Source organism: Microtus pennsylvanicus, chromosome 15, assembly GCF_037038515.1.
Source record: "Microtus pennsylvanicus isolate mMicPen1 chromosome 15, mMicPen1.hap1, whole genome shotgun sequence".
Classification (NCBI taxonomy): domain Eukaryota; kingdom Metazoa; phylum Chordata; class Mammalia; order Rodentia; family Cricetidae; genus Microtus; species Microtus pennsylvanicus.
The window spans coordinates 67,539,765-67,559,730 of record NC_134593.1 but is presented as its reverse complement, the minus strand read 5'-3'; the positions used below and the strand labels follow the sequence as shown (position 1 = coordinate 67,559,730).

Sequence of the window (19,966 nt, the reverse complement as noted above, 5' to 3'; positions counted from 1 at the left end):
TAATCTGTTAAGTCTTTCCTAAATATTACCTTTTTTTTTTAAAAAAAGAGAGATTTATTTTCTTGTGTATGGGAATTTTGCTTGCATGATGTTTATGTACCATAAAGGTACAGTGCCCTTGGAGGCCAAAATAGGGCTTCTAATACCCTGGAGCCGGGAATCCAACCTAGCTCCTCTGGAAGATCAGCGCTTGCTCTTAGCCCCCGAACCAAAACCCCCACCCTTTTCTATACATACTGACTGCCTACATTGCATCGTGGTGCTCTTTGAAACTTTCTTCCTGAATGTTGCTTTTTTGTTCATTGATTTCTAAAATAAAACTCTAGTAAACTTAGCTTGTCTAAACTTTTAATGGAATTATAATATGCCAAGAATAGGGGTGGGGTTGGTTCCGAAAGAAAAGCAGAAAACCGACTTTGACCACTGTCAGATTTTTCCTTTCATCTCACGTTTTCATTCTTGATCAGTAATACTGCTCTTACACCAAAGACACACTTTTGATGCCTGCATTCATTTGAAAAAATACAGCTGCCAGCCATTCTCAATTGGGAGAGCCTCCAAATTCATGAAGAACGAGCTGACTATATTAGAACAGTTCTAATATACCAGGGGCAATGAGCAATTATTTCATGAACCTACTTGCTGATGAATGTTTATTCTGATAGATCTGGTCCCAGAGAAGTGAAAACCCTTACCTCCACGGAGCAGAGACAGTGAGCAATTACATCACGGGTCTGTATGTTGATGAACACTAAGAATGAATGCTAATATTAAATGATTCCGCGCGGTTAGGATATGGGTTGCTGTTTAAATTGAGTCAAGGAAAGACTCCAATAGGCTGGCCCTCAAATTGAGAACTGAAGGAGTAGGTAAACACTAGCAGACATTCGACGGAAAGGCATGTAGGCCAGGGCAGAAGCAGCGTGGTGATAAGAGTGAAGCGAGGTGGGCCAGGATGGGGCAGAGTTAGCAAACGAGAAAGAGAGTAAGCTCCAATAGGGGTATTTACGAAACATCTCAATCGTGATTGCAAGTAGCCTTTACAATGTGTGATCATATTAACAACAGTAAAATGTAATTTTGCAGGGCAACTTCCAATTTCCAGACTGCGCCCATTCCCGAGGTGTCGCTGCTCGGCTGGGGGATAGTCTACGGACACAGCTGAAGAATGAAGTCACCCATCCTTAACTCCGAACGTCTAAGTATCTACAGAAGTAACCCACACACGGTACAGTTGCCTAGAACACGTTCAGGACCCTAGCTCCCCAGTGACCTCAGTTGGATTAGGTTAGCCCAGGCAGAGTCTGCGCCTGCGCAGCCGCTGCCGGCCCCGCCCCTCGGGCAGCGGTCTGGGAGAACCCGGAAGCGGCTGAGGCTTTCCCTTTAACGTGTCCTGAGGGGGCGGGGCGTGTCGCGAAAACGTCGTGACGGACGGTGCTTCCCTCGGGTCTCCGGCTTCCGCGCTTTACGGCGCTGGCGCTGCTGAGCGGAAAGATGTCGGCTCCTGGCCGGGAGGAGCCGTCTGGTCCTCCCGGCAGCTACGCAAAGCGGGTCCTGGTGACCGGCGGCGCTGGTTTCATGTAGGTAACGGTGCTGGCCGCTCAGTTTATCCCCATCCGAGGCGGGGAGGCTCCTCATGCACGGTCGGGACCGTCCTCCCAGTTTCCCTCACTTTGGGGTCGACGAGAACGAGGTTGCTTTGAAACTGCGACTGTATCGGGGTGCTGTGGTGGTGTGCCTCCTCCTACCTGCCCGAGGCGTTTGCCACTGTCACTTTCTGAGGTGCACGCGTTGAGCTTTTTGCATTTCCTTCAGTCTCTCTCTGCCAAGCCTCCCAGCAGCGCGTCTCGACACCATGCGGCGATCGTGATGGGACTCGGTCTTTTTTTCTTTCAGAACACGTTTGCAAAACCTCTTAGCAGCTTGTGCGAGGCTCACTCATACCCACATTCCATGAGCGCGCCCGTTTTCTTGGTGTCAAAGGTTGCCCATAACTTGACTTCTCACCACGTTAGGCCTGATCCTGCGGTCTTTTGCCTTGAACACAGCTACCGTGCCTCCCCTGGTTGCCCCCCCCCGCGCGTTTCCTTTAGATGCCTTACAAGCGTTGCTTAAAGTCGTTGCTTTTAAAGCCGTGAGATGCCGCTGCTTCATAGTTTTATACTTGTGGTTTCTGTGCGGCTTGTGATAAAGTCCGAAATCTCTTATCAGTTCTAGAAGACTTGAGTGCTCAAGCCCTGCTTACCAACCGAGTCTCTTGCTTTGCTGTGTTTGTCACAAGCCTCTCAGGGCTCTTGGAGAGCCCTTCCTGCCTTGAGACATGTACACGTTCTTTCTTTGCTTAGGCTGTTTGCACTGTCCAGTTCAGGTGTTAATTTACCCACATAGCGACATAGGAGCTCTTACGGGACCACCCTAGGTAACTGACCCACTTAACACGGCCTGAAATTTCGTTATATGTTTACTTGTTTATGGCCTTGTCCCCATTCTAGACTATAAACTCTATGAGAGCAGGCTGGTGTCCATGAAGTGCCTGCAGAAAGGCCCGGTCTATGTTGTGAGGGTCTTCGGTAGTAGTTGAGTAGATGGGTAATAAACAGGAACCTGTTCTCCCCTTGTGGAACACAGTGCCCCCTGTGTGAGGATACAGAGATTCCTGTTTACTGCTTTGACAAGCCGTGGCCCTTTCAATTTCAACAGTCCCTTTGCTGAGGGTACCAGGAAGCCACGGTTCACTTAATGAACAGGAGTGTGGGTGTGGGAAAGTGCTGGTACTTGCCTGGAAGGACTGGTCCACAAGAATGTCCTAGAAAGCAAGAGACAAGGCCACCAAGTATCAGCATCATCTACACAGATATTCAGTGCTTGCCATTACACCCAAGAACCCAGAGTATAAGTGTGATGTCATCTCTTGGTATTTTCCTGCTGCTCCACAGCTCAGGGAAACTTGAGGAATCGCCGGGGGGGGGTGTTAGTGTTTGTCACTCACAAAGTCCTTCTGTCCTTGTAGTGCATCCCACGTGATTGTCTCCTTAGTAGAAGATTACCCCAACTATCTCATCATAAATCTAGACAAGGTAAGTTTATAAAAAGTGAGCTTCATGTACAAGAGTCAACCTCCTTTCTAGAACACTAGAGAGTACTAGCATTCGAACATAATAAAACGAGTTGCAGTGGCAGCTGCCTGTCATCCGAGTACTAGGGACGTAAGTGCAGCAGCATTAGAACGTCAGGGTTCTCCTTGAACTGTATAGCAGGTTCAAAGCCAGCCCAGGAACACGCGAGATCCTGACTACAGTGACATTAGTTTAGTCTTGGACAGTCTGGTGGTCATAGTTGAAGTCTCACTGAAGAGTATGGTTTTTTAGTTTAATCAAAAGATACAAATGGTTGTAATTTCATAAAATGCAATAGTAAAATGTACAGGTAAAGAACAGTTGTTAACTGTTGGCATTTTTTTTCTGTCTTAAAGTTATAAACAGGTGAACAGAATTCTCTTTCATATCGTTTATTTATTTGGAAGCAGGGGCGTGTATGAGCTTCAGCTTGTGCATAGAGAGACAGTAAGACCACTTGTGGGCGTCATTTCTTTCCTTCGCTCTGTAGCTCCCAGGATCAGGATGGTGGCAAGTGCCTTTACCCACTGAGCCATCTGTCCTGCTCTAAGGATAGCGCTCAGGCTGCCCTCAAACCTCTGATTCTCCCACGTCTGCCTCTTTAACAAACCTCCTGGTGTCCAATGCCACAACCAGCAGAAGCAGGCGGATCTCTGTGGGTTCAAGGCCGGCCTTCTCTGCCTAAGGAACTCCAGGACAGCCAAGGGTACATAGTAAGACCTTGCCTCAGAATACCTAAATGAAAGTTAAAAAAGAGATAAATTATGGGTATGTGCACACAAGGCCAGAGGTGTTGGATCTGGACCTCTAGAACTGGAGTTACAGACAGCTGTGAATCACCAGATGTGGTTGGTGGGAACCAACCTCAGCTCCTAACCTCGGAGCTGTCTCCTGAGCCCCAAAGAGTTCTTAAATAGATGAGCGCTGATTTGCCGTGCTAGAAGAAGAGGTGCAATGAATTAAATATATATAAAGCAGGGTTTTTTTTTAAAATCTTCAGTTGCTTGTTTTCTGTGAAGAACTAAACATTTTTAGTGTTTAGCCATCGGTGATGAAGAGGAGCTTGATCAGGAACACTGTCTTCAAGAGATCCTAACAGCGTTTCTCTTGGAGTTGTTCTTTTGGAAATAGCAATGGCCTAGGTTTACTTTTAGGATGTGGGAAACTGTGTAGAACGGGGAAGCGTTGTTGGAAGGTGATTCTTGTATCAGTGTTAGCATTAGTGAGTGTGACCTTCAAACTGTATTGACTTGCCATCGAAAGAACTGACCTTGCTTTGTGTGTTTCCTCCCCCACCATATTCTCTCATTGAAGCTGGATTACTGTGCAAGCTTGAAGAATCTTGAACCTGTTTCTAACAAGCAAAACTACAAATTTATACAGGTATGGAAGCTCCGATGACGTTGCCTCTCGAGTCATGCAGAAATCATAATCTTTGTGTGTTAAAGATCAGAGAGTTCCCAGAACAGTACATGGTGTAGAGAGTTCTACTTGTCGATTGAGGTCACATAAAAAGCTGCAGTTGAGTTTCAGTACCTTGGCAAATCTATGAATAGTTCACAAAATACATGAATTAAAAATATATACCAGTTGCCAGACGGTGGTGGCGCACGCCTTTAATACCAGCACGCAGGAGGCAGAGGCAGGTGGATCTCCGTGAGTTCAAGTCCAGCCTGGTCTACAGAGCCATGACTGTCACACAGAGAAATCTTGTCTTAAAAAAAAATACATACAAGCATCAGAGCATTATAATGTTAGTTAGTGGTGATTAAACACACTGCCAATATTATTCCAGTAGTTAGGTCTGTTTTAAATATATGTTTGTATAGCTCTTGGAAAGGCTTATTTTTCTTAATGCTAAAAAAAATTTTCTTGCAATCTTAGCTTTATAAGTATGTGATGAAAGTCAGCACAGTATTTAACAAGTTGGTATTCAGCAAAATTATTGCTTGGACATATCTGCAAAAATATCTTGAATTAAGTGCATGTGTTGTAAGATGCTAAAGAACTGCACGGTAGAGTACCTGCCTGGCTGCTTGAGTGACGGTTTCTGTTGGACTCAGGCTGGTTGCTCGGAGTGCGGGTGCTCAGGGACCCTCACCTGTCCGTGTTTGTCTTTCCTGCAGGGTGACATTTGCGACTCACACTTTGTGAAGCTGCTGTTCGAGGTGGAGAAAATAGACATAGTGCTACATTTCGCTGCCCAGACACATGTAGGTAAGCACTATTCTATGCTATGGTTGTGACCGGCCTCTTCTCCCTAGTCAGTAAAGGGATGAGTATGCAGGGACGTAGCAAAGTCTTAAAAAGGATACACCCACTGGGCCGAAGCAGTCCCTTGTCCCTGGGGGAGTCAGGACTTAGTTTGTTTTTTATGTGGATCCTGGGAATCCATTCAGCCCCCCCTGCCTGTTTAGTGGCACTCATGTTATTGGTTGAGTTACATCCTCAGACCTGACAATTGGGGCTTTCTCTAGGTGATGTTTTAACTCGTGTGTGCTGAAGTAGAACATGAAAACTGGCTTTAAAAAACTTTTGAGCTGAACCAAACTCAGACTAACGGTTATTTCCGGAAGGAAGAAGAAGATGATCATAGGTGTTGTTTTATGTCCTTGAGTGGCGGTGCTCCAGTTAGCATTATCCGCACCACCTCGTGCATCTGCGATGCTATTTAATAATTCAGCAAACCTTTCCCCTGGGACATACGGCAAGAATTGGAAGTATAGTGACCTCCCGTGTGGTCTTCACCGTGGTCCTCACGTGCCTGGATGCAGCATTGCCGCTGGCAGTAGCTGCTGCTCCTGCTTCCTGCAGCCGCAACCCTGCGCTTCCCTCCGCCCTTCTCTATGGTTTTGATGACTAATATTTAGCCCTAGATGTTATATTTTTGTTTGGGCCACTTTTAAATCTTCTACTACGTGTGTCCTTGTGCACATACTCACACATGTGCATACAAACATAGATTTGTAAAACATTTTTGTCAGTTTCTTTCCACATGTGAAATACTAGGGAATGGGTGTGGTACAGTGTGTTCACTGTGCTGCCTCAGTGTTCCAGCGTAAGAAAGGCCAGCGGCTCCACTTTGGCTCCTGCCCGACATTGGCTCACTTTCATTCCGCGCAGTTTTGAGCAGAAGTGCTGTGAACTTGGCCATGTACCATGTCCTTGTAAGGATCCCTCCTGTCTGATGTCTGCAGGGTCATGAGATTGGCTTTCTCCAGCAGCGAGGCTGTGGCAAGCAGTTTTGCCGAGAAGTCATGCTGATTTGCAATTTTCAGATTCAGCACTGTGTGGTGGATAGACTCATTTATGTGGGGGTCTAAGTTTATTTTTCCAAGTTTCAGTGAGATCAGATGGTTTTTATAAATGCTTTTTGATAATTTAAAATCACTGTTGAAATCACTTGCCCACTTTAAAAAAAGAGTCTATTACATTTTTCATATTGAAATACCTTAATGAGAGGTATTTTGATAAGAAAAAATGAGAAGTAGCGATCTCTTCTGTGTTCCTGGCTAGCTGAACCTTTATCTGAGATGGAGCCTCTTATTGAAGCTGGAAGCCACTGTTGAGCCTCGGCTGGGAAGCCAGCGTGCTCCTGGGATTTCTGGTGTCCACTCCACAGTTCAGGATCACACACATGCATAGCCTGTGGGGCTGAGGTCTGAACTCAGGTCCTCTTGCTTGCGCAGCAGCAGCCGTACCTGCTGAGCCATCGCCCCAGTTCTGAAGTCATCTTTCTTCCCTGGTGAAGTCGAGATCCTTTTAGCTGGTTTGGTATGGCCATGTCATCTTGGAACGTCTTTCCTATAGTTCATTTCCAGCACTTGTTGGCCGCATGACTTAGCTTGTGCGTGCTGGGTAAGCACTCGATCATTGAGCTTATCCTCAGCCTAGATTACTTCTTCTGAAAAGTCTGTCTGGTCATCCCTGGTATCCTCCCGCTTGCTCTCTTTTAAAGACTCAGCTTCGGAGTTGTTTTTGTTTTCTTTTCCCACTGCTAGTTTGGAAAGGACATAGTCCGTCTGTGGTCACCTGATATAGTGTAATAAGCTTTCAGAGTGCAGAGTCCAGAGACCTTTGCCCTCTTCCCAGATCATGCATGCTAGCTTTGTTCTTAGCTAAGCTTTAGGTCTATTGTGTTTCATTTTTTCAGTTCTGGTAAACATCAGTCTTACTGTTTTCTGTAGCACTATTTTGGGTGGTCAACATTTGTGTATATTTGAGTCTTAGCAATGATGATTTTCTCACTGTCTTTCTTCCATTCATTTGTTAAATCAAAATTTAAGAGTGGGTTCTTCGTGTCAGCTCTTAGGGCACCTTGGGGTTCAGCTGACATGGCAGTCAGTGTAGCTGCTTTATTTTTCTCTGCCTGCGCGCTGACATGGTTCTTCTGTTTCTGTAAGGAGTCATTACGAATTCATGGATTTAACACAGCTTTTCTTTCTTGCTGGTTTTGGTCAGTTGTGGTGTTGTGGTGTAGCGCTCATGCCTACTGTCAGCTACTGGAAGCAGCCTGAGTCCTCTTTGGCATAACGTCATTGCCCTTGACACTGTCTTCAAGGTTTCCCAGCATGCCCTGCTTCTCCATGGCCTCCATGGCTTTTCCTCTGTGCTCATGCCCTTGCATCAGTTTTGGGTCCAGATTTTATTTCTGTAAGGGCACACGTCTGGATGTGTGTTCACCTACAGGGTTCATTTTGACTGAGTCCCTCTGGAAACCTGCCTCCAGACATCACGTTCTGAGGCCCTTTGAGAGGTGGAGTTGCAGCTCATAGGTGTGGGTCAAGGGCTAAACACAAGCCAGTCTAGCTGCCCATCCCCCGGTCCCTTCCTCTGGGTTTGAATAGCCTGTGGGTTGTGAACTCTTCAGGAGTGAAATACCCCTTTCCCAGGGGTCACATAGCTGATATCCTGCATATCAGATACTTTATGATTCATAACATTAGCAAAATTGCAGTAGCAGTGGAGATGATTTTGTGGCGGGGGTCAGCACAACATGAGGAACTGCAGTAAAGGGCCGCACGGTAGCAGGGCCGAGAACAGTGTTGGAGGCTCACTCCTGCTGGGCAAAAGTGTGATCCTCCATCTGCTTACCTCAGCTACAAAATACCTTTTCTTATTTTTTAAATATTTTATTAGAAGTGTGTGCTCCCAAGTGTAAATATGTGTACCAGGGCCTCCCTTTTCCTCGTGGTCTGTTGGCGAGGACAGAGGGAGCAGAGGTGCATGCAGGGCTTTGTGCGGCCTTGAGTATGACAGAAATAGCCTTCTGGAAGTTGAGTTCACTGAGACAGATGGGCTCATTTCAGGGTGAGGGTAATGGGGATCACAGCTGGGCATCACCTAATTTGCACTTGGCAGCGTGGTCCTGGGGTCCTGGGGCACAGCACCTAGTTATCACTTAAGATGAGTGAGGCACTCAAGCTCAGGGACAGCTTCCAAATAAGGTCGTGCATCCACGCCTAGAGACACTTCAGACAGGGTAGGGAGGCAGTCCTGGGCAGAGGGAGTCCTCCATATCCGCTGAGCTTGGAGAGCTACCTGTGAATTACAGCCTCAAGCAGCAGAGTCTTCCAGCAGTGTGCCACATGTGTGCAGGAGCCTGTCGAGGTCAGAGCAGGCATCCGGTCCCCTAGATCTGCTGTCTTGATGGTTTTCAGCCATCATGTGGGTGCTGGGAATCACACCTGAGTTCTCTGCAGGAACAAGTGCTCTTTACTACTGGGCCCTCTTGTCAATGTTTTTATTTTTTACTAGTCTGATAAAGTTTTAAATTTGAGTTTTCTTCATTATAAGTGAAGTTGGGCCTCATAAGCTTAAGGGCCATTTATTTGTTTTGTGTCTTTTATGTATTTTACTGTAGGGTTATTCTTGTTTTTATAAATTATTTGTAGATTGTTGATATGGACTGTTTATCTCCAGCAAGTTCAAGTACTTCTTCCCACCTTGTCCTGTGTTTTTTGTTTGTTTGTTTCTAGTTTAGGGTGTTTGGTTTTGTTTTCAGCTTCTCCCCCACCCCCATACTGGTCGCACTGGGGACTAGCATCACACTTACTAGGCAAGCGCTTTTCCACCAGTATATAAGTCCAGCCGGCCCACGTGCCCTGTGTTAGTGCTCCACAGTGGGCGTGTGATAAGGGTGTTCGAAGGTCCCAGGTTATGACTCTGTGTTGATAGAGTGTAGGGAAGGAGCTGGTTACTAAGGGGCATAATTCTGGTGGTTGTCTATCTTGATTGGGTAGGTAAGGTCAGATAATCATTTCTCCTAATTTGCATGGCCCTTCCCATGCATCTGATTTTAATCATAGGTGTGCCCAATTATGCATGTGTGTCTTAGGGTTTCTATTGCTGTGAAGAGACACTGTGACCATGGCAACTCTTATCAATGAAAAACATTTAATTGGAGTGGCTTGTTTATACAGTATCAGGGGTTCAGTCCATTATCATCATGATGGGGAGCATCATGGGAATAGTGTGAAGGCAGATATGATGTTGGAGGAGGAGCTGAGAGTCTTACATCTTGCAGGCAACAGGAAGTCAGCTGAGACACGGGGCAGTATCCTGAGCACAGGAAACCTCAAAGTCTGCCCCACAGTGACACACTTCTCTAACAAGGTATGCCCACTCCAACAAAGCCACACCTCCTAATAGTGCCACTCCCTATGAGATTATGGGGGCCAATTACCAAACTACCACAGTGGGTATAGAATAGTAAGTAGACAGTACCCTAGCAGTTCCCTGTATATGGGCCCCAAACCAGGGATGTCTCTGAGTAGAAACTCTCTGTACTTGGTTATTCTTAGGGGTAGAGAAGCTTGTATTGTGGTTCAGAGAGGCGTGTACATGTAATCAGAAGCCGTGTAGCCCAGGGCAGGTAGAGTTAGAGGTTGCCAGTGCCAAGTGCTTTGTTAAAGGAGGAGTGGGGCACATGAACCAAAATTAAATAAGGTCCCAGGCTGCTTATCTGTTCTTTATGTTTACCTGTCTTTCCAGCACTTGGGAGGGAGAGACAGGAAGATCAGAAGTTGAAGATTAGGTCACTGAGATGGCTCAATGTATTAAAGGCTCTTCCCGTTGAAGCCTGATACCCTGAATTTGGTACCAGATCCCACATGGTGGAAGGAGAGAATGGCTCCACACCCAGGGTGTGGCACGCATGTGCTCACCCCCATAAACACCCACGCACACATAGAAATTAATTAAAATAAAAGTTCAGTGTCGTGCTCAGCTACATAGTAAGTTTGAGGTCATTGTGGACTACATGAAACCGAATACGAATCAGCCTGTGTTGTGTTCTTTCTTAAGCCTACTTCACATGCGCTAAGTAATGGGAAGTGAGCACTCTTAAAACCTGAGTCAGTTTTTTTGGTGAACGGAATCATTGTAGCTTTTCCCTCTTCCTTTTTAGATCTTTCGTTTGTCCGTGCCTTCGAGTTTACATATGTCAATGTTTACGGCACTCATGTCTTGGTAAGTGCTGCTTATGAAGCCAGAGTGGAGAAATTTATTTACGTCAGCACAGATGAAGTATATGGAGGCAGTCTCGATCAGGTAAGCTTAGAAAGTAGATTCTACTTACACACACACTTACACACACACACACTCTACTGTACCCAGTATAGAAGACTGTCTTGTTGAAGTTCACTGGTCTTTTCCTGCGCTCTAATTACATGCTTTGTGTCACCCTCCAAAGTGATACTTGCTTCTTCTATCAAGGGAACCACGTCACGTGAGGGACGGTTAGCATTGGTACACGTTTACTCAGGGTCGGAGTGTTGTGCAGCACAGCAGCAGGTCTCATGTGTAGTCTTAGTTGTAGAACACAATGCTGTCATTTCATGCGCTGCGGCATGCACCGGCTCACCAGCTCCTCTGGGCAGAAAACACGTTAGAATGTCAATGACAAGTGCAGCCAAATTGTTGTTGAAACTGGAATCTGTTCCTTTGTTGTTGATGTTTTGAAGACGGGGTCTCACTGTGTAGCTCAGGCTGGCCTGTAGTTCCGTGTTGCTCAGTTTGATCTTAGCCTGACGGTCTTCCTGCCTCTGTCTCCTGAATGCTGGAATTACAGAGATATGCCACCACACCTGGCTGTGTTCATACGAAATCATTCCTAATTCTTGTACTTTTTAAACAAAAAGACAGGACCGTTCTTCAGTCTATCGTTTCTTTCCTCCAGTCCTTCTTTTAAATACATGCTCTGTTGGGGCTCAGTAACAGGCCACGGTCATTCTCGGAGTTGATGGGCAGTGAGTAACAGGCCATGGTCAATCTCGGTATGGATGGGCAGTGAGTAACAGGCCACGGTCAATCTCAATCTCGGTGTGGATGGGCAGTGAGTAACAGGCCACGGTCAATCTCAATCTCAGTGTGGATGGGCAGTGAGTAACAGGCCACGGTCATTCTCGGAGTGGATGGGTAGTGAGTAACAGTGAGACAAGATTTCAATTCCTGTTTTCATCCCTCCACCTCCCAAGTGCTGGGATTACAGATGTATACCACCAGAACAAACAAAAAAATGTTTCTTAGATGTAGTGATTGATGTTTCAAACTAGTAGTGTGATTGGTTTTCAATTGTGTTTTGCTGTGTGTGTGTGTATATTAATGTGCACTCACGGTGTGTGCTGTGATTGAATCCAGGTCCTCTGGATTCAACACAGACTGCTATTAAGCCACACACTTAGATCTTGTAATACATTTTCTATTTGGAGAGTGTGTGTAATTCAAAAGTATCCTTTTAAAACTAGGAGTTTGATGAGTCATCACCCAAACAACCTACAAACCCTTACGCTTCATCTAAAGCCGCAGCTGAGTGCTTTGTGCAGTCTTACTGGGAACGATACAAGGTAAAAACTGATTTCTGAAACCGTTTTAATATTTATGTATTGTATGTGTAAGTGAATGTATGTTGTGTGTTCTTTCTGTAATATGTGCGTCGTGGCCGGAGGGCAACTATGGAAGCACTTTCTTCCTTCCACCCTGTGGATTCATTCATTGAGCTGGGTTATCAGACTTGATAGGAGATACTTAACCATCTCACCAGGCCTGAGTTCTGAAGTTCTTCTAAGTCAGCTTTGGCATAGAAGACCTAGATTAAAACTTTAGGTGGTAAGGGCTAATAAGTATTGAACTCTTAAAACAAAGGCTCGACCTCTCGCTCACCTGAACTGTAGCAGGTCCAGCGAGATGCTCCAGGGTCCTACAAGGTGGAGGCTGACAGAGTCCTTTTTCAGCAGTTGCTTGTCTCTGTGATCAGCAGTCTTGGTTCTGCATGAGGTAGACCTGGGGGCCTAATGTGGTGGCTCTAACAGCGTCATTCTGGAGTTCAATCAGAACAGGTGTTATCAGTCCAGTGTCTGACAGCGTCATTCTGGAGTTCAATCAGAACAGGTGTTATCAGTCCAGTGTCTGACAGCGTTATTCTGGAGTTCAATCAGAACAGGTGCTATCAGCTCCAATGTCTGACAGCGTCATTCTGGAGTTCAATCAGAACAAGTGTTATCAGCTCCAGTGTCTGACAGTGTCATTCTGGAGTTCAATCAGAACAGGTGTTATCAGCTCCAGTGTCTGACAGCGTCATTCTGGAGTTCAATCAGAACAGGTGTTATCAGCTCCAGTGTCTGACAGCGTCATTCTGGAGTTCAATCAGAACAAGTGTTATCAGCTCCAGTGTCTGACAGTGTCATTCTGGAGTTCAATCAGAACAAGTGTTAGCAGTCCAGTGTCTGACAGTGTCATTCTGGAGTTCAATCAGAACAGGTGTTATCAGCTCCAGTGTCTGACAGTGTCATTCTGGAGTTCAATCAGAACAGGTGTTATCAGCTCCAGTGTCTGACAGCGTCATTCTGGAGTTCAATCAGAACAAGTGTTATCAGCTCCAGTGTCTGACAGTGTCATTCTGGAGTTCAATCAGAACAGTGTTAGCAGCTGCAGTGTCATCTATTTGGCTTCCCACTGGCCATTATTGGTTATTAGGGGTCAAGTCAGAAATTCCTTGGTGTTCTCTTGCTTTTTGTGGTGGTCCTTTTTACTTGTAAGGGTTGATTCAGTGGAGAGAGTCTACCATCTTACCATTGAATTAAATGGAGACTGCTGGAAGTCGTCTTGGCATTAGCATGTGGGAGGCCTCAGTGTTTAGCCTGACTCTGTGCCTCCTTTACATCCCTCTTCCCATTGTCTCCACAAGAGAAGGAGCCTGTTCTTCCTACTGCTCCTCTGCTTTTGTCTGACCCCTACACTCTCCTGTCTTTTTTAAAATTTGATTTTACTGTGTGGTCCTAGGTGGTCTGGAATTTACCATGTAGACCATGCTGGTCTCAAACTCGAAGAGATCCACCTGCCTCTGTTTCTTGACTCCTAGTATTAAAGCATGCATCACAAGGCCTGACTTTAAAAAAAAAAAAAAAGACACAGAAAACCTAGGGGCTCACTACATAGCTCAGCTGGTCTTGAACTAGAAATCCTCCCGTGTTATCCTATTGAATGTCAGGATGACAGGCTCTTCACTGAGTGCTGACCGTGCGTCCGATAGGCACCAGTGTTCCTACGCTGTTTATCTTTAAGCTGACCCTGGTGGTTGGACCCTTCCCTTACATCAGTGCCGGTTGTTCACTCTAGTTTCCGGTTGTCATCACCAGAAGCAGTAACGTCTATGGACCACATCAGTATCCCGAGAAGGTGAGCTTTATCTCCATGTTCTTAGTGGCCCTTAGTGATTGCAGTGTTACTTAAAACAATCTCCAGCAGTTATTTGTCTGAAGTAATTCATGTTGTAATTGTACATAATTACGTGCTCTGTGGATGTCGCGTGGGAGCTCGTGAGACTCAGGGTTCGGATTTCACTCCATCAACCTGACACATTCCAGCTGGCAAGCCTGTGGGCCTCGAACCTTTGTCTTCAGGTGGGGGATGAAATCTCCAAAGAAGCGGCCTGTGCTGCCTGCAAACTGTCCACGGCGGCTTCCTCTGAATGCCCACTACACCTGTGTGTTCATCCTCAGGCTTTTAGGAGATCACAAACTATCTTAGAGTGCTCTTAGTTGCCAAATATCATGAATTTAGGTTAAAAGAAGTAGAATGTATTCATCGCTCCACATGTATCTCAGTAATAATTTCTAATATATGAGTTTAAATTCATTTTAATGTCATTTTCAAAGTCTGAAATGGCATTTAAATATTCTTCTAGGTTATTCCAAAATTTATATCTTTGCTGCAACACGGCAGGAAATGGTATGTTGCTTTTCACTTTTGCATTCGTGTGCTCTCTGCCATACTGGTAGTATTCAGTAGCAATCTCTGAAAGCCATAAAATCTTACGAAGGCCATGGACTGGAACATTCTGCTAACTAAGGAACGCTTTCTCCATTTAATGTGATAGTATTTTAATAACTAAACTGCATCTCCATAATTTACTAAGGTAAAATCTGAAATTATCTGCCATGGAACTTAGAGTTGCAAAATAAAATTTTGACATCTATATATAATTTTATATTTCCAAATGGTTAATGTAGAAATGGAGATCTTGCTTTTCCTTTTTCCCTAATTTTTCGGTTCTGGGACTGGAAGCAGGCCTTGCCCGCCCGTTCCAGGCACACACTCTGGCAGGCTGTAGCCCCAGTTCCTCTACAGCCCTGTGAGTTCGGTATTGTTGCTTTTTTAACTTTTTGAAACTGCTCAAGCTGGCCTTGAACTTGGAATCCTCTAGTCTTGGTTTCCCAAGCGACCAGAGTTACAGTTCTGTGTAACCCTACTCAACTTAGGGATTTCTTCAAAATGAATTTATAGTCTAAAATTAACAAATGCTTCTTAGGGAGCCATATTTTCCACTTTTTTAATTAAGAATCCTCAAAAAGGTTTTATGAAATAAGGAGGAAATTTCAAGGGAACTAATGTTTTCAGTCCTCTAGGGCCTCTGGAAATTGGCTTTCAGGAGTCACTGCTCACCGCTTGCGCCTGGTTTGGAAGCTTCTTTCTGCACTGCGTAATTCTGACATTTGATCCACTTAGCTGTATTCATGGATCGGGGCTTCAGAGAAGAAACTTCCTTTACGCTGCAGATGTCGTGGAAGCCTTTCTCACTGTCCTCAGGAAGGGAGAGCCAGGTGAAATTTACAACATTGGGACCAACTTTGAAATGTCCGTTGTCCAGCTTGCGAAAGAGCTAATACAGCTGGTATGTATGTGCGTATCCTCTCTAAGGGGATCTGTGAAGTTGTCACCAAACTAAGGACAGTAATGAAGCATAGGTTACTTTCCTGCTGCTGCAGTGAGACACCATGACCACAAGCAAGTTAGGGAAAAGAGTTAATTTTGGCTTAGTGTTCCTGAGGGCTAGTGTCCATAACGGTGTTGGTGGGGGCAAGCGACAGGGCCTGGAGGCCAGAGCAGGAGCTGGTTAGATCCTTTCCGTCCGGCCCCAGTGATACACAGTGAAGGCTCCGCCTCCTGAAGTAGTGGCACCAGTCGGAAGCAAGGATTGAAATACACGAGCCAACAGGGAAAATTTCTCAGGCAGACTACTGCTCAGTCAATAGTTTGCCATTTCGTTAACTTAAAAGTGAAGAGCTGACAAGATAAATTCCTGCTAGCGTACATCCTCCACCTGTTTCACCACAGGCTTGAGGGCGTTTCCTGTGGTTTATGTAGTGTGTGTTCTTTCCGTGCTCTGGATGGCGTGTAGTCTGTAAGGACAGAAAGCTTTCCCACTGGCCCTCCTCCTCCCTTCCCTCTGGGAGGTAGGTGGTTGTCTTCCTTGCCAGCTTCTATCAGCTATCAGATACAATTGTTCTGTGGTCTCATTCCGTAACATGGCTCAGGAGCTTGCTTCGTTTTGACAGATCAAAGAGACCAGTTCCGAGTCAGAAACAGAAAGCTGGGTGGACTACGTCCATGACAGGTGAGTGACAAGTTGGGATATCTGGAGAGACAGGACGTTTCAGGTGCTTGGAAAACTACAAGCTGTGTGAGCTCACCGGGAAAGTAGTTCAGTGTTGAAGAGGCCACTTGTTGGTCCCCCCTGCCCCCCCACCCCCTGCTAGCTTAAACCTAAAGTAATCACACAGAAATTGTATTAATTAAACCACTGCTTGACCTATTAGTTCTATCTTCTTATTGGCTAGCTCTTATATTAATTTGACCTATTTCTATTAATCTGTATATCACCACATGGCTGTGGCTTACTGGGTAAAGTTTCCAGCATCTGTCTCCAGTGGCTCCATGGCTTTTCTCTAACTTCGCCTCCCCCCCCCCCCCCCCCCCCGCATGCTATAGACCAAGTCAGTTTCTATATTCCTTAACCAATTAAAGCAACACATAGACAGAAGGACCTCCCACATCAGTTCAACTCGTGGATTTTCTGTCAAACTTTTCTTCCTGGTTGTAAGTGTTAGAAAGGTAAAGGATAGCACTGTTGTTAGCCACAGGCTAAAGAAAGCTGTTGGCTCTTTCCCAGTATGGTTTTTCTCATTGTGAAGTTGGGACAGTATTTTCTTACAGAAGTGTTAATTATATGTAGACAGTGCATCTTGTCCCCAAGGTAAGCACTCAGGAGCCCTCACTTGTACCTGTATGAGTTGATGATTATTTATTCATTTATCAAACATTTGTAAATTTTCTTCTATATGTCAGGTACTTCATTTGTACTTGAAGTTGTGGCAGAAATAAATAAGTTATTGAAAGGCTAGGCTATAGAGAATGTGAGGCATTGGTAGTTGTGGGGTTTGTATATTTTATAAAATTTTTCCACAATAAACTTGTCCCTGGCGTGATTTTGTTCTAATGTGAATTATAATAAGGATGTATGGGTGTGCATTCTGTGTCTTAGCCAGATGTGCAGATGTGTGTTCACAATAAGGATGTGTGGGTGTGCATTCTGTGTCTTAGATGTGCGTATGTGTGTTCACAATAAGGATGTATGGGTGTGCATTCTGTGTCTTAGATGTGCGAATATGTGTTCACAATAAGGATGTGTGGGTGTGCATTCTGTGTCTTAGATGTGCATATGTGTGTTCACAATAAGGATGTGTGGGTGTGCATTCTGTGTCTTAGCCAGATGTGCAGATGTGTGTTCACAATAAGGATGTGTGGGTGTGCATTCTGTGTCTTAGATGTGCGAATATGTGTTCACAGTAAGGATGTGTGGGTGTGCATTCTGTGTCTTAGATGTGCGTATGTGTGTTCACAATAAGGATGTATGGGTGTGCATTCTGTGTCTTAGATGTGCGAATATGTGTTCACAATAAGGATGTGTGGGTGTGCATTCTGTGTCTTAGATGTGCAAATGTGTGTTCACAATGTCATCTTAAATCTTTGCTTTCCAAGACCTCACAATGACATGCGATATCCAATGAAGTCTGAAAAAATCCACAGCTTAGGATGGAAGCCCAAAGTGCCCTGGGAAGAAGGAATAAAGAAAACAGGTGTGTAATCGGTTGACCATCTGGGGGGCAGTGCAGACCAGCGGAAGGAAAGGCCGTTCATTTCAGAACACTAGGGTTGGCAGAGCTCGGTGAGAAACCCACTGCCCCCCAGCTCTTCATCAGTTTCTAGCGATTTCTTAGCTGTTTCTTGAGTCTCTGGAGTTTAATGGACTTAGCTGCTCATTGCTCCTCCTGAATCTTGGGTGCTCAGTTCTCATTTCCTCTGTGTTCTGTCCACACTCAGGCCTGCTAGTGTAGCTTTCTTCTTTCTTATGGCCTGCAGACTGGTCCGTGTGGAGATCAGTGGGGTGTTGGAAGAAAATTTCTGTAAATTCACATGTACAGAAAAACCTAGTAAAATCAGAAACACTGTGTGTGTGTCAGTCACATGCCTTTAATCTTAACACTCAGGAGGTGGAGGCAGGAGGATCTCTTAGTTTGAAGCCAGCCTGTTTACATAACAAGTTTCAGACTAGCTAGCGCTACATAGTGAAACCCTGTCTCAAAAGACAGAACCAAACAGCAACAAAAAACTATTTGGAATTATATTCATAGGAAAGGATATACTCAAATGCACAAAAAAGAGGTCTTGATTCAAAATGTTAAGTGCAATATACTTTGTCCAAATATTAAAAACCCAAAACAAAGATAGCTTCCATTTTTTTTTTTAACTAGACTTAGGCTTCTTAATGCAAAGCCTTGAGCAAGTAGTGCGCACTGTAAACTGACCTCCCCTGATGTCCACACCATAAACCTACCTCCCCAATAGTGCGCACCGTAAACCGACTTTCCCTGTTCATAGGGAGACCCATCGTCTCATTTTCCCTGATCCTGTATCTTCATGTTTAGATAAGTGTTCATTTTCCTGTAGCGTAGCTTTAAAGGCAGCATAGTGACTGTGCTCACCTGAGACTGCTGAAGTCCAGGTGTCGCCAGCATCCTGCACAGTTAGTGCTGCAGGAACTGCCTTTGCGGTGGACAGAAGACAACAGCCAGTTTCCTGTTTTCAGGGGGCGAGTCCCGCTGGCCGGCTTGAAGGTGAGGCTCTGCTGACATAGCAGGGGCTCGGGAAACACTTGTTAGTGCCTAGTGTTTACTTTCTCATTGTCTTGATTTTCCTGCCAGTTGAGTGGTACCGAGAGAATTTCCACAACTGGAAGGACGCAGAAAAGGCCTTGGAGCCCTTTCCAGTTCAGCCGCCATTTATGTAACAGCCAGTCGGAGAAAAGGACATTTCCTACCTCACCCAGTGACATGAAATCACGTGCCTAATGATGTGCCAGCTCTCCCTCCCGGATGGGATTCGGTGCAGAGTCCTCACAAGTCCAGTACTGGTCCAGGCTTCCGTGTGGAGATTTCCTCAGCAGCAGACGTGGTGAACTTGGGCAGGACGAGGCCCCTGGTTCTGAGAAGAGGCAGGTGGTGGCACAGCCCCCCTGCTTCCCCAGCACCTGAGTCTCGGTTCTTACGTCCTGACTAATCTTTCAGGCCTGATGGTGTGAAAATGGAACAAAAATGAAGCATATTGAGCACTTTTTAACTTTTGATAATTTTGTAAAATTCGGTTAGATGTTTTTTAAAAAGGTAAGGTAAAATTTCTCACCTTTTTTAAATCAGTTGTTGATTTACATATGACCTGTACCAGAAATTTTATCATGTATCTACTGTTTACAGTGGTTTTATTTATAAAATATCAATATATTTTAATATATTAAAATTGTGCAGATTGTGGCTTTCTTAGTATGTATTTTGTTGTAATGTTTTTTAAATAATCATGCATTTAGGAGGTACCCTCCCCCTGTGCCAGGAGGTACCTGTGCATGCCCTTTCCCTATCCGCAGAGAAAGAGGAGCTTGGGTCCCGAGGGAGCAGTTCAGTGCAGATGAGGGACTTAGCGGTGGACAGACGGTGGTGCAGGCTGAGGCTTTGGAGGCAGGAAGGCAGCCTCGTGGTCAGAGCATCCACCATCTCCTCGGGCCAGCTCGGCACCAAGCAACAGGTCTGCTTGAATAGTGCCGTGCTGGGAGCCCAGCGTTTGTGGCTGGTGCCTGGAGACCGGCTGTTCACCGTAGGTTAACTACACGGGCCGTGAGGATCTGTGTTGTGGGTCCCAGGGTCTCATGCAGATACCGAGGGTGCTCATACTGGGGTCACCGGTGACAAAGGCTGGGCAAAGCTCAAAGCAAGTCATTTTGTCTCCTGGGCTCAACTTCTCCCACAGTGCTTACTTCCTCTTGAACATTCACAGTGATGCATGGGTCCCTCCTCTTCCATCAAGCTACGGCAACTTTCTGCCCATAACCTGGGTGTGTCACTCCAAGGCAGGACACTAGTATGCGGCGGACTTCTTTGCCGGTGACGGAAGAACGACCACCACACCAGGATTCCACTCAGATCACGCTTTACTGGAGTGCCCTTGATTGATGGGGGGCA

The 19,966-nt window shown here is 45.5% G+C and overlaps 1 protein-coding gene across 2 annotated transcripts; it reads left to right on the top strand.

Moving 5' to 3' along the window:
* Positions 1 to 1,451: 1,451 nt before the first annotated feature.
* Tgds (TDP-glucose 4,6-dehydratase) lies at positions 1,452 to 19,276 on the top strand. Of its 2 annotated transcripts, none has more exons than XM_075949448.1 (12): positions 1,452 to 1,580; positions 3,011 to 3,077; positions 4,431 to 4,499; positions 5,243 to 5,333; positions 10,525 to 10,667; positions 11,864 to 11,962; positions 13,734 to 13,793; positions 14,302 to 14,345; positions 15,123 to 15,288; positions 15,953 to 16,011; positions 17,436 to 17,533; positions 18,659 to 19,276. In XM_075949448.1, the coding sequence occupies exons 1-12, from the start codon at positions 1,495 to 1,497 to the stop codon at positions 18,742 to 18,744; spliced, it is 1,068 nt and encodes a 355-aa protein (XP_075805563.1). In that variant the 5' UTR covers positions 1,452 to 1,494; the 3' UTR covers positions 18,745 to 19,276. The 2 variants fall into 2 exon arrangements, with proteins under 2 accessions (XP_075805563.1, XP_075805562.1); XM_075949447.1 differs by having other exon boundaries at positions 1,458 to 1,580; positions 15,015 to 15,288.
* The last annotated feature ends 690 nt before the right edge of the window (positions 19,277 to 19,966 follow it).